The sequence below is a fragment of the Limulus polyphemus genome, unplaced genomic scaffold (genome assembly GCF_000517525.1).
Source record: "Limulus polyphemus unplaced genomic scaffold, Limulus_polyphemus-2.1.2 Scaffold103, whole genome shotgun sequence".
In the NCBI taxonomy this organism is placed as follows: Eukaryota; Metazoa; Arthropoda; class Merostomata; order Xiphosura; family Limulidae; genus Limulus; species Limulus polyphemus.
Genome location: NW_013665713.1, coordinates 351,603 through 365,907, shown reverse-complemented (window position 1 = coordinate 365,907; position 14,305 = coordinate 351,603). Strand labels below are relative to the sequence as shown.

The 14,305-nt window shown below is 34.7% G+C and overlaps 1 protein-coding gene across 3 annotated transcripts in view; it reads right to left on the bottom strand.

The window, feature by feature from the left end:
• The window catches only part of LOC106470339 (remodeling and spacing factor 1-like), a 77,851-nt gene that overhangs the window by 44,445 nt on the left and 19,101 nt on the right, over positions 1–14,305 (bottom strand). For all 3 annotated transcript variants that reach the window (XR_002613178.1, XM_022399667.1, XM_013930899.1), the window contains exons 3-4: positions 5,253–5,345; positions 1,044–1,243 (exon numbers count right to left, since the gene is read on the bottom strand). Coding sequence is in view for 2 of the 3 variants with exons in the window: in XM_022399667.1 (XP_022255375.1) it covers positions 1,044–1,243; positions 5,253–5,345 (293 nt within the window). In the remaining variant the exon portion in view is untranslated. The remainder of the gene's footprint in view (positions 1–1,043; positions 1,244–5,252; positions 5,346–14,305) is intronic.

Sequence of the window (14,305 nt, the reverse complement as noted above, 5' to 3'; positions counted from 1 at the left end):
TAATTATCTCTTCTAGTTTTGAATTTTGTACTCATTTGCTGCTTGCCCATGGTTGCTAAGCCTTATCAAATTTTGTACGTGGAGGATGTGAAACGAAATGATTATTTTTAGGTTTTATATATACATTTGAAATACAAAAAATCATAAATTACTATATCAATACCATTGAATTCCACTATAATTTATCAAGCTTAGTAAGTAAGCTATATTTGGGTCTAAAAAAATATTAAATTTTGAGCAGACTAAAGACTCAACTTATCAGCTTGAAGTCTTGCATTGAAAGAATGAGTTGACATCATAATATTTCAAAATGGCTGAGAAACTCACTAAGGGGACATTTTGAGCTTTCAATTGGTTATTCACAAGTCATAGACAGAAGTAAATGTGTATTAGGAAGTGTTTCCAAAAATGGAAAGAAGTGGGCAGGGCCCACTGTGTTTAATACAGTACATGAGCGATATATATCAGCAAATAGAAAAGATAGGAGGTTTTTATTTTATATTCTAGGTTGTCAATATCAGTACTTTGAGTTCGTAATTCATAAGAAACTTGGACATCACAAACATCTAATTTGAACCAGTTCTGCATTCAACATACCCTGTAACACACAAAAATCGATGTTAAAATGTTTTTTTAATTACTTTTAAATTAAGAAATTAATAATGTATAATACTAAAATTTGAATTATAATCTACAATTTGATACCAAACTTGTTGACATAAATTCATAAAATAGTAGTTCAATAAAATTTTGAATGCAAGTCAACAAACGCGATGACATGACCTTTGACCCCTGACTTGTGTGGAGTGGGTTAAAACAAATTTATGTCAGAAATTAAACAAATGGGCAGCATCTGCTTGGAGTTAAGAAAATTTTACGGATTACCTCACCAGAAAGACCAAAAGTTCCATGAAAAGTTTAAAAAATTCTAATAATAAATCAGAAATGAAATAAATAATCTGATTTGTGTAATTAATAAAATGCAAATAAACAACAGAAGTTTTAAACATTGTGGTTAAATATTAGTTACACATTTGACTTACTTGCACAATAATTTCCAGGAACGTTCATTTTCAGCTTCTTCGCTATATATTCTCAGATTCAAATCTTCATCAACTTGATACCAATACATGAGACCTTTGACATCTCTCCCAACAGGTAATAATCTCAAATTGGATGCATCTTGTTGATTTATACCAGTTTTAAATTTTGAATTTGTGTCAAATTGCATTTCAAGTAATCTCTATCAAAAAAAGAAACATACATGTTATGTTTTGTAATAAGATAATACATATTACAAGTTACACTGATTATTATACAAAATACAATGTAACCACTATTTTGGACAACATTTTCTGAGAAGTATACAATATATAAAATTGCCTATGTGCTCAGAAAGATACCCAATTAACAAAGCAGTTCAATTATTCTTATTCCAGAAAAAAGACAATACATCAGTGCTTTGCACAAGAAATATTAAGGTTATAAGGCAACATACTGCTATAAGTTTTATTTTTATTATTATAATTTAATGTTTGCTAGAGGGAGCTAATGATAATGATGATGATGTAATTACCTAGAAATTGGGTAATTATGGGTACATTATAAATACGATAATCAGTGAAGTAATGAGTTACTAAGTTAGTTCTGTGATTCAGTGAGAAGGTACAAGTGAGAGAGTGATAGTTAAGGCATTTCTGTGTTTACAAGATTATTTAAAATTAGGCCAGCAAAGTAAACATAGCATGTAACAAATGTTACTGAAGAAATAAATGAATTCATTATCATTACATGGACTGGATACAGTATTAGTTTTACCAAAAGAGTGCAACCAAATATGAAAACATTACAACAATACGGTAAAGTCTTAATCAAATTTATGCTATCATAATAGCTCTAGATTTTATTTTCAAATTGAAACAAAGCAATTATTTATCTAAAGTTACCAATTTAAAGTATCCATATGTTCTGTAGAATATTATTAAATCAGGAAAAGAATATAACATTCAGACTGATTTACAACCAGATTAGGAAGTATCAATACAAACTCTGAGTATTGCCATAGTTACGGTATGAATCACAGCTGTCCAACTTTAAGCTAGTTGTGGGTCACATGGTATTTTAAGTGCAGTCTCAAGGACCAGAAAATAATTATTTATAAAAATAATTGTAGTTTGGCTTTGCTCAATTTTATTGGGGACTAAATGTCATAGTAATGCAGTGACAGGTAATAAATAATAAAGAACAAAGACTACAAATCAAAAACACTACAAAACTATTTTCATCTTCATTTTGTATTTATTTATTGATTTTTGGCTGGTAGTTGGCAGGCTGGTTGTACCTGTTTCCTGTGCTCAAAAATTTGAACACCCACAAAAAAATATCTTTTGGTCCATATTTTTGCATAAAAAAGATTATACTTTGTACAAGAGAAATGTTGGTACAATCCACCAATAAGGCTGGAAATGTTAGGAAAAGTTCACTTTTGTGATTGGCTAATAATGCTGTTTTAGTCACTAAACTTTCTATCATGGACAAGCTATGCCTCTGTGCTGCTTTATGCATGTAAATTCTGTATGGAGTTCAACTGAGTATAAATGGCTATAAGTGATAACACAGTACAGTGTATACAGCTCATTTAGTAACATTACCACACATTGTATTGCACGAGGTTTGTATGCATATATAGGTGGCCGAAAATTCGCAACAAAAATGTATGCCGACAACATTAATATTTAGTACGATTAATTTCTAGTATAGATGCTTCCAACAATAAAATTAGCATGGCTGTCTCAACTTCTTACCAATAAACCTTTGGTAGGATCTAAAACAATCAAATTTACAAAATCAAACTCAGAATTTTCATTGTTAATCATCACAGTTCAAATACTGACCCCCTTTCAATTACACACATATAGGCCTAAGGATAATGTTAAACAGACACGACCAATCCAGTCTAACAAATACGAAAGGCCTAGGTACCATGAGAAAAGCAGGAAAATCCACAAATTAAACAGAACATAACAATGATAACTGCATACAAAATTTTATGAAAGTTTGGATCAGTACAAAACAAAATAGTTTTGCTTCTCTCCACATCAATACAAACTACGTGTTAGAATGACAATACACATCAGCAGTGTGTGTGTGTTTATGTGCAGCACTCAGGCATTGTGCACATATTATGGTATAGTAGTATGTATGAGAGGTCCTCTGCTAGTCTAGTCTTTCTACAGGCTGTACTTTTCTGTACTTGGCGAGCAGGCCAAGCTGGTTAGAATGAAAACATTGAACCAAGATCACTGTTCTGTTTAAAAGTTTTACAGGTCATTGAATGTTTGTTTCCTTAAGATACTATGTAATATTAACATGGTAGGAGCTTATTTTTTTCAATGTAATGAAACTTCAATGGAAACAAGGCATCAAAAATTAGTTGAATAAAGATGCAAAATTCCCAACTAAACATTAACTGTATTTTTTGGATATAAATAAGATATGAAAACATCAATATTCTTGAAATTGGGTCTTTTTTCAGGTGTTTGTACATCAATATTGTTGTAATTTGATCTTTTTTGAGGGTCTGTATATACATGTTGCATTTTTTTCCCCAGACAACCTCTGATACAGGTGAAGTTGTTTGAAGGACAACCTGGAAATTTCCTTAAAAATGAGCCCTGATATATGGTTAGTTTTGGCAAAATTATTTTTCTATGATATTTTGAAATTGTATATCAATATTAAATATTCATAAAAATTATCCATGAAATTAATAACAGCATGTAATTTTTGTACTTGGAAATATTATTATTATTGTTATTATTTGTTTTGTTTTTTGTTTCTTTTTGCAAAAATACAATTAAATTTGATATTTAGTATTGTCAACTTGTACTATACCTTATGCAATACATGGGCTAAATGATTAGGCATAACCACCTCTAGTTTAAAACTGCTAACCAGACAGAGAGTAACCAGTAAGCAGCATCTACCACCTATTATCTGGCTACTCTCAACTAAATAGTGATATTGACTGTTATTATGTCCCCACAGCTGCAAGAGTGAGTGTCTTAAGTGACATACTGCAGTGTGAACCTTGGACCTTCCCATCCAGTTTGATGGGCTAACCATTACACTCCACCCAGACCTAATTTACAATTATAATGATCAGAGTGTATCTTTACATATTTGGTAGAAGCTCTAACCAACCATAAAACTCCCATTTCTCAAATACTACAAGCTTTTGTAAAACAGAAATAGGAAAATCCAATGAAAAATGGGAATTAATGAATTCTGATTTAAAAGGTCATTTTGCTCAGATTTAGAGTCATCCAAATTTCTGTTTTGACAAAGCCAATGAAATGAACACTTGCAGCAATTGAGGCTACAAATGTCTTAAAGTAATGTAGTTTTAAATCTGACTTGATCTCAGTTTTCACTTCTAGAAAAATCTACAATTCTACAGTATATTGTGCAGAGTTCTGGCTTAATTAAAAAAAAAAGGTTTTAAGTAAAACTATACAACTAAAACAAGAATGCTATTTGGATACCAATGTTGCATTATATATGTTACAGTTTTAATGATGGAAGTGGAAAACTTGTAAATTACACTTGTACAACCTTAAAAACGAATCTTCAACAAATCAAGAAGTCTTTTCAAACAATTATGGATTTTCATACAATTAACCAGAATTATAATAATTTAGTGTTATATTGGTAAAAGTTGAACAACATGTTATAAGAAAACAAATTAAAATATGATGATTTATGAAATAAAACTAATATGTATTTCATAAATTGCAAAATAGATGATGATTCTAATATATATTATATAAATGTACATCATTAATTCCCTTTCAACATATACTTCAAAACAAATTACAATCATTTGCATTGGAAGAATTTTTCTGGATAGAATAATAATGAATCCATAAATTTAAGTGCTAGCTACTTATCTTGAAAAAGAACAAAAGAAAAGTGTATTCAATTGGCTATACTCACTAAAAGGTTAAGTTTTAGATAGCTTGCTCTGATCAGAATTAATATTAACTAATCACATTGCAAAATATTTATATAAATAAATACTTTTCTTGACACATTTGTTGAAAATTATAAAGCTTTATCAGCAAAACATATCAATATACATATGTTAAAACAGAAAAATTTACAACTATAATATATTTAAGTGTTTAATATATATATATATAAGGCTATTTAATGATCATTTGTATAAAGCTATAGTAAGAAGAAAAACTTACTTTCAAGGCTTCAAGCTTCACAGAAAGTTTGGCTTTCTTATAGCCAAATCTTTCAATTTCCCAAGCATCAACATTTGAATACTGATGACAAAACTAGAAAAAAAAAAAGTTGTTCTATCATAACAGTAAACTAAATAAAATTATTAGAAAAGCTACATCAGATGAAAAAAGAATAAAATAAGTTTGTTATTTGAAACTGCAGCAGTGTTAAATATAAATCATTAAAAAAAAGTAAAAATATAAAGTTTATCAGCCTTCTTGCTAATGTGGTAAGTTAACATACTTCTAAATTTTAAATGTATTTCCAATAATAGCTACCTCTTCTGAGACTTTAGCTATTCCTCGATGTTGGCTTTGCCTATCTAAGCATTGGTCTTCAGTGCTCTAGTCTTTTATACCCCACTTAAATACTCTTGGCAATATCTAATTTGCAAATTCCTCCACCTGCGTTAATGCATTCTCTATCCTGACACTGTATATAAGAACCTCACTCAGCTAATGTAATCACTTTTTCAAGACTTACACCATCCCAGTCACTAATATTGGCTATTAGTGGGGAAGAAAGGTGGAAGAGTGTCAGTGGAGGTAAGTATTATTGGAAATATATTTTCAATTTAGGAAAATGTTAACTTCCAAAACATACTTGCCACTTTAGCTAGAATCCCACACTGAGAATGTAGATGGGCTGGTGAGGGCATTGTCCATAAGGAAAGCATCTGTATAGAACAGGGGTGTAGCAAGATAAGAGTGGTTCCCAAGTGGGGAAACCACATTACATTAAGAACAGGTAAGCTCTTCACCCAGAACTTAATATTGGTATCAAGAGTGGAATAGTACATGAGTAATTATCATAGGCCAGCCCCAACCAGATAGCCAAGGTTCCACAACTTGGGGTTGGAATTAAGGAGTCTTGGTCCCTATATCCCATGTTGGTGGCTAGGGCAATTGGACCACAATTTTATATATAGTTATACTTTTGATTAGATCCCAACCTGTAGCCATAGAGTGATGCATTCTGAACCACTGGAATTGCGATGAGAAAGGAAGCAACACTGAAATGGACAAACTTTCTCTTCCACCTGAAGAAGTCCAAAAGGTACTACCCGAGGCTCGGAACAGAACTCATCACGTCTGGAATTATGGATATTCATCCTCACTTTCCAACTGAGTGGGAAAGTAGCATTCCACTTGCCCCCAGAATTATGGGGAGGACGTGGAACACTGTGTTCAACCAAGGACCTAGGATGTAATCACTTCATGTTCAGAATTATGAGGAGATAGTGGAGCTCCTCCCATGAACAATATACAAACCGATACTGTTCATACGAAGGGCTAAGTACACTCCACCTGGATAGCGTAGGATTAAAGCTGAACCAGTATTAAGAGAAGGCTCCTGCAGAGGTTGGTGCCACTCCTACCGGCATCTGGGAAATAGATCTAGTAACCCAGGTAGGAGGGGTGGTAATGGTAGGAGCCTGAGGATGAGGTAATGGAGACTCAAAAGCTTGAAGGTGAGTATCATTGAGTGGCAAAAGCTATCACTGGAGGCTCAAAGTGAGAACAAATCTGTTGTAAAACTGCACCAGAGAGAATCCATTTGTTCAGGAGAAAGTCTGTGACTGACAATTTGCTATGAAATCCATCACCCCAGGAAAATGGCAAGCCAGGAGGCTGATATGACTGGAATAGGCCCCCATAGAGAAAGAACCAAACTTAAGAGACCACTGGAATTGATGAAATGTCTCATGAGGATATTCCCCTGCAAAATATCTAGACCTTGCACTATTGCCTGTTGGACAGCAAAATGTTCTGAATTACTGATGCAGAATGAAGATTCGTCCTCCATTCATATACCCTGGAATTCCTGACCTTGAAGATACACACCTTATCCACGAAGTGAAGTATCTGTGAAGAGAAACTATGTGCTGAGGGGCAGCATACATTTACACATACATATACACCCACAAATACATATATACAGATGCATTAATACACACATACACACACACACATGCTAATAATATAGGTGATCCAAACCAACCACCACTCAAAAGCTAAGATGTTGCTACCAGTAAAAGAGATCGGAAAATCCAGTGGTTTGAAGTTCAAGATCCATTAGTTGCAATGGGATCACTGAAGGGATAGCATGTGTCCTCATTCCAAAAAATTCAAGAAAGTTGAGGGAAGCTCACAAACCCAGAGATACAACCATCCCTGTAAGTAAGAGTCTGGCTGCCCATTCCACAGCCTGGAGTTGAATGGGAGGTGGCTGAGCCAGCCCTAAAACATGCTGAAAACTTGTATAACCTAGAAGAAGACATATGGTGCTGATGCTAGACCAAAGGCTAGATCTGTGAACTGCAGAACCTGATCCCAGTATGTAAAACATAGCTAAAGGCAAGATTAATTCACTATGAGAATGTCAAGAAATGCCTCCTCAATCTCAAACTTGGGCATTCACAGATCTGGTGAAGAATGCCAATATAGGGTGAGAAAGGACTCCATTGTGAACCAGGGAGAAAAGAAGAATGGGTTGAGATGAGAAAGAACAACAATCATTTGCGAATCTCCCCTTGTCTCAGGCACAACAAATAAACAGGAATAAAATCCCAGAAGAAAAGGATTAACTGTCACTACTACCCCCATGATCAGTAATTCTGATAGCTGTGAAACAAGAATCCACACCCCACTGTTCAGGTGGAGGTGAAAATACCTCAAGGTTAGAGGATAATGGAGATGGAGAATTGAATGGAAAACCAACCTCGATACCAGAATCTGAAGTGCCCGTGTATCTGCAGTGAAGGAATACCATGTATCCATAAATAGTTATAACCTCACTCTAACTGACCTTATCCCCTCAGCCCCCACCTCACCTAGATTGATACCAATGCCGTTGGCATCGGTCGGCCCAAATGGAGTGGTCCTGAAACTAAGGTCTATTCAGCTGCTAGAGCCAAAGAAGGTCGAGAGGTCAACAACAACAAAAAAGCAAATGACTGATGTCAATTTGCAATACAAAAGCCTCTGAGACACCCGCAAACATCAAATGATAATAAAAAGAAGCCACATATAACACTCAGAGGCTACAGCCAATGTATCTCTACAGAAGCAGTCACTAACCAAGGTAGAAATCAGTAGGAGACCCCATTTGTCTGCAAATTTATGTGGGGACCACTGAATGGCTGTCAACAATTTGCAGGAGGAAGACATATCACAGAGCAAGTGTGAGGATCTAACATGTACCCCAAAAAAATGATTGGTTCAAAGGGATCACATGAACCAACCTGGAACCCCACATATCCAAAATTAAACAATTTTAGTCTGTGGAATTGAAAAAATACGCCCTCCTGGAGGTGAAAAGCCAAAGCATGGCAACAAACAAACAAGGGTACAAGGTATATCTATCCCATCATGTAATAAAACAGTAAATCTTTCGGCATGAACCAGGAATATCAGGTGAAGAAGGAAAAACTAAATAGTCCCCCCCCACTCCCCTGACCATTCCACCATCAAGGGTCATGGAGAAAAGCCCCAAAATCTCATAACCCAAATGACTAATTGAAGAAAAGGAGTAGGAGGTGGTTGATCCAAATCGAACTCATGAGAAGCCGACTTAGTGAAGAAAAGCATCAGAAAAACTGAGTCCAAATTCTCCCCAGAATAACCAGGATCAAGAAAAAAGGCAACTTCAGAGGCTCCAGGAGAAAACACGCCTGGGTTGTATGTAAGGATCCATTGGAATCCAAACACAGACAGCCTCAACTCAGAGAGACCCTAGATAACAAAGGTAGAAATAGGGGAGGTCAGATTAACCGCCGTGCTAACAACAGTAATGCAGGAACTCATACCCGTAAAGATCATGTCCAATTTTTTTTAAAGGAAATTATAATTATATGGAAATCCACAAGGTGACGTGAAAATCGCAATTCATAATGGAATGAACTACAGCACTTCATCAGAAAAAACGTGACTGACCAATGCTTTGTCGAGAAAAAATAATTACAGTATTTAAGTGAGGTTCTTATATATAATGTCAGGATAGAGGACGCACTGACACAGGTGGAGGATTTGCAAAAAACAGATATTGCCAAGTGCATTTAAGTGGGGTATAAAAGACTAGAGCATTCAAGACCAATGCTTAGATAAGCAAAGCCAATATCGAGGAATAGTTATAGCTAAAGTGGCAGCAGAGGGTAAGTATGTTTTGGAAGTAGGTCTTCTTATTTTAATACTGAATATTTCCAATTTTTTTATTTATTCTGAATCTAAGCAGCTTTTGCATAACATGATCCAGAAAACCATTAAGTTTACTCCATTTTAGTTGCCTTTGTTGTTCTTTGGAGATAATACCGATTCTCTGTGTGGTGGGTACTGCTGTAACGTGTAAGAACTTAGATAATAGCAGTGTCCTTCACTATGGATCACATGATATCTTGAGGTAGCAATCTTCCTTACTTTAAGAATGATCAGTCATACGTAGTACAAGTTGCTGCGGGTAAATCAGGTGATTTTCAATAAGTCAGAAACAACAGATTTAAACCATATGGTTAGTTTACAGAAAGACAATTTGAGGGAAGAAAATACGTTAACTGATTCATAAGACCAGTAAAAAGCAACTAACCAGTGTCAATCACAATTATGTACACTGTTTTTGTATCACACATTATGTCTACTGTTTTTGTATCACACATTATGTCCAGACTATTTCTTAGCTTAAACCCAGTCAGTTAAATGAAATTCAGTATTACTTCACAATTCATTCTGCCAGTTCTCCCATTACAAACCAGACCAACTTAATACCTTTTGCAGAAATCCATTTACCCTGATAATACCACAGAGTAGATGGAAGAAATTTTGGTGCCATGACCACAGGATTTTATTGAAGTTTTCTGTATCCTTCACTGAAGGTCAGATGAAATCTTGAAGTTGTGGTCTCTCCTATGTTGAATGAGAATGATGTCACGAGTAGTATTGGACACTATAGGTAAATGAGATGTTTTCCATTAAGTTAGTTATGTTATATTTAATTCTATTAACACGGGCTCAATCACTTTGACTGACCTTGCAACCACTAGATAACTATAAAAACATCCATAATATAATTTTTAATGAAGTAAGTGTATATTCATAAAATTTAGCAATCTTTTAGTAAACATTACAAGTCTTCAAATTTCAATTGCATAACCTCCAAAACCTTTTATATGAATATCAAAGCTTTTTTCTTCAGTAAAATTTTATATTTTATCTGTTATCTTCTCTGCCCTAACACTATACAAACTTGATCAATTTAACTGACCCTGTAACCACCAAAAATAAATCTAAATAAACCTATATAATTTCTGTTTACAATGACTACAGATTGTAACAGAAAATTAGAATTATTTATTCTTAACAGCTTAAGGCTTGTAGTAGTTTGCATCTGCTTATATTTCATTTTATTGTTCTATTGGTCTTTAAACCATGTCTAATTAATAATCCCAAGATACAAGCTACAAATTACACAGTGAACACATAGCTCAAGTCATTATTGAATGATGTTAATACATGAGCTGGTAAAGAGCATACCTTGTGAAGAAATTTTTTTAATATTATTATTTAACCTAATAAGTTTCTAATTTTTACATTTCAGTAACTTTTATTAAAACAAATAAAAAATAAAAATAAAACAGAAATTTTACATTTACATTGACCTCTTGCTTTTTTTGGATGACGACAAATGTTTTATATTTTTGCTAATGTGTGTGTATTGTAAACTCTTGAGTTACATAAGTTAAAAAAATGTTTTTCACCCAAAGAATTGCATTTTTTGCAAGTAGAAGTACTGAAGACGTGTTTATACAAGAGAAGTAGTGAGTCTAGAAGTCCACTGCCAGACATGAGACTTTTGCAATGTTGCAAATATCCCCACTTTGTGACTACAGACTCAGGAAGATCACCTAATATGTGGTTTACTCAGAATGGCAGATTGAGCATTGCCCCTAAGAATCTATCTTGGCACAAGGGAAGCACAGGCAATTGAGAGTCACTGGAGTGGAATGGCAGCTGGTGAGTCTGATATCATATGAAGTGGTCTAAAAAAACTTTTAGGCCAACACTAGTCTGATTATCAAAACATCAACTTTGGATAAGACCACCTGAGAAGAACTGAACTTATATTTCAGGCAGAAAACAGCTGGGAACAGCTCAATGCTTGATCCTGACTGAGATTAGATGATTCAGACCTGGACTCTGTCAAGCATCTAGATGAGGTGCAAGAAAAAGACTGGGACACAGTCATGGTCAAGTTGTGCTGATGGTTTAACACCATGGAGAATCAAACAATCCATCAGGAAAAAAAGCACCACAGAGAAACTGACTGTTTATGCAGACAAGCTGCATCTACTGCAGGTAAAGCTTATGCTGCAATGGCTTTGGCAGATCACTAAGACCTACTCTTGGATATGTTCATAAAGAGATTTCCAAGTGAGATGATGAGTCACCACCTGGGTGTGAGAGGTATCCTCACCCTAACAAAAGCAGTTTCTGTTGTGGCCAAGTACAAAGTGATAATTTTTAGCCAATCACTGGATATGAAGAAGCCTGTAGCAATGACTATTGTGGCTACATCAAAAATGAGCCATCCTCCTCCAGTACCTCCATCATGTCAAGCTCAAGCTATGCTGAAAGTTAAACAGCTACTCACACATCCTGGCACTGTGATACAATCACACTGGTTTCCAATGAAGCCACAGTATTATCCAAGTCCTCTCATAGTTTATATGCTGCAGCCTATTCCAATGATCCCTCTAACTGCACATCATCTGGTACAGGAACAGCAGAGCATATGCTTCACTTTTGGTATGTGCAAGTGAACAGCCTGTAAGTTGCCAAGCAGCAAAAACAGCTGTGCTAATGGTTTCAACCTATAACTTAGCAGGTACAAGACTATCAACAATGCCAATACTTTGCTGAGCAGTAGAGTGAGCAAGGCTATCAGTTCTAACCAACAGTTCAGCAGTTGCCAGAGAACCAGCATCTCCCAATTTGTGACCAGCAACTCAACAGGTCAGAAAAACTAGCAACTATCAGTAAATACTGTTGTTACAGTTACAGAACACTAATGAAACTCAAGTCTGTCCTGGCCATCAGCTTGGTAGAGCAACTTTAAAAAAAGAGCACAAAGAAATATGTTATGAGATGAGCACTGCCAAATGAGAAGTGATAGTTTGGTGGAATCGAATAGAGGGAATCACATGTCACGAGGGTGTATCGCACTTCTATTGGTGGAGGATACTCAACATGATGATCTACATGTGAGACACAGTTAAACCATGTTGATCATGGGATACGTGAGAGCTCAAGGCTTGTGCCATGTGAAAAAATTTTTGTATAGAGAGGGCAGCTCTGAACGAGCATAGTTATATTTGTGAGAATAGGTAAGGTACTGTATCAGAAAGAAGGGTTCTACAAATAAACAAAGAATCATAGATGGCCACCCCAAAAGATTAAAATCAGGAACCACTCAGAAAGGAAAAAAGTCATTGTTTGGGTCAAGAAGACCTACTCTGCTTGCTTCTAAATTTTGCAACATGAAATGAACAAAAATATCAAGGTAATATCAGATATTAAAGGCTGAGAAGTACAGAAAGAAGCACATAATGTAGGAGGACAGCTGTTACTAACCTGACATTGAAAAGTATGATGACAACCAGGAGTAATGTGCAAATCATGAGCCCTACTAAACTCTGTTGATAAGCTTCTCCTGATTGAGAAATCAATTTAGAAGATATACTGTAAAAACATAAACATGCAAGAAATGTGCTCTTTGGAGGGCATTAGAAACATTGGGAGGAGATAAGTCATTTTAAAATATCCCTCTAGAATATAAAATCAAAACAATCAAGCCATGTGGCAATTGAGACAAAGTCAGTAAGTGCTGCACAATGAGAAACATGTAAAGCAGCAGTTGCTCCAGAAAGTAGATCAGGAGCACTGAAATGATTGAGAAAGTCATAAAATAAGCATATTATTGAGGAAAGTTGAAAATACTAATGAGAAAACAGGGTGGAAGATACCTCCCAAAAACAAACCTGAAGATCTAAAGCGAGGCAAATGACAACTGCAAATATTTTTATAAGCAACAACCACAACCAAAACGTCGGGAGAAGAAAGAAATAGATTCAAAAATGCAATCTTATATCAAAATACTAGAACCCTCAGATGTAACAAAAAGTAATTCAAAGTTTAAAATGTTACACACCTGGGAAATAAGAGAAATAAGTTTAGTAGACAGGGGCTCTTTGTCATATCCTGCTCCTCAGACAAAGGTAACAATGCCTGTGCAAAAGCATTGGTTTGTTCTTGAAAAGAAAAAAATGGCTAATGTCATCAAATTAACATCCATTAGATCCTGATAATCACAAGAACACCCAGAGAAGATTAATGACCCAAATATAATGGTTTACAAACAATACAACCTCAGACCTTCCCTGCACAGTTGGGAAAGAATGCAGAAATAAAGCTTCAAAAGCAGCAAAGTGATTTCTAACATTGATAGAGGTATTACAAGAATAACTGAGTGATGCTTTAACTCTTTCAACATGGGCTCGGTCCCTGGGACCAACCTCATAACCAGTTTGTGGTTGTTATAGTTTTCATGTCATAACTTTTAAATCAGTAAGTGATTGTTAATGAAATTTGGCAGGTTATCAGTAAACATTACAATGGTTTCATACGCAAAATATCAGATTTTTTTATTAAGTCTTAAGGTTTATAAAGCAATGTTTTTCTGATGTCTGTTTTTTCTTTTTGCATATTGGCTATCTGTCATGCAAAGTAATATTCATTTTAAGATTAAAAATACTTTTATGCATCAGAAAATTTTCAAATTTCACATGAGAAATCTTTATAATGTCCAGATATTTATCAAATGTTTCTTAAGAAAAACTTTACATTCTATCTGGTATTTTCAGTAATGAATCTCTGTATGGGTTCGGTAGATTTGACCGATCTTGTAACGACCATAATAAATTAGGAAATAAATATAAATTATGCCTCTTTCATTCTAGAATGAA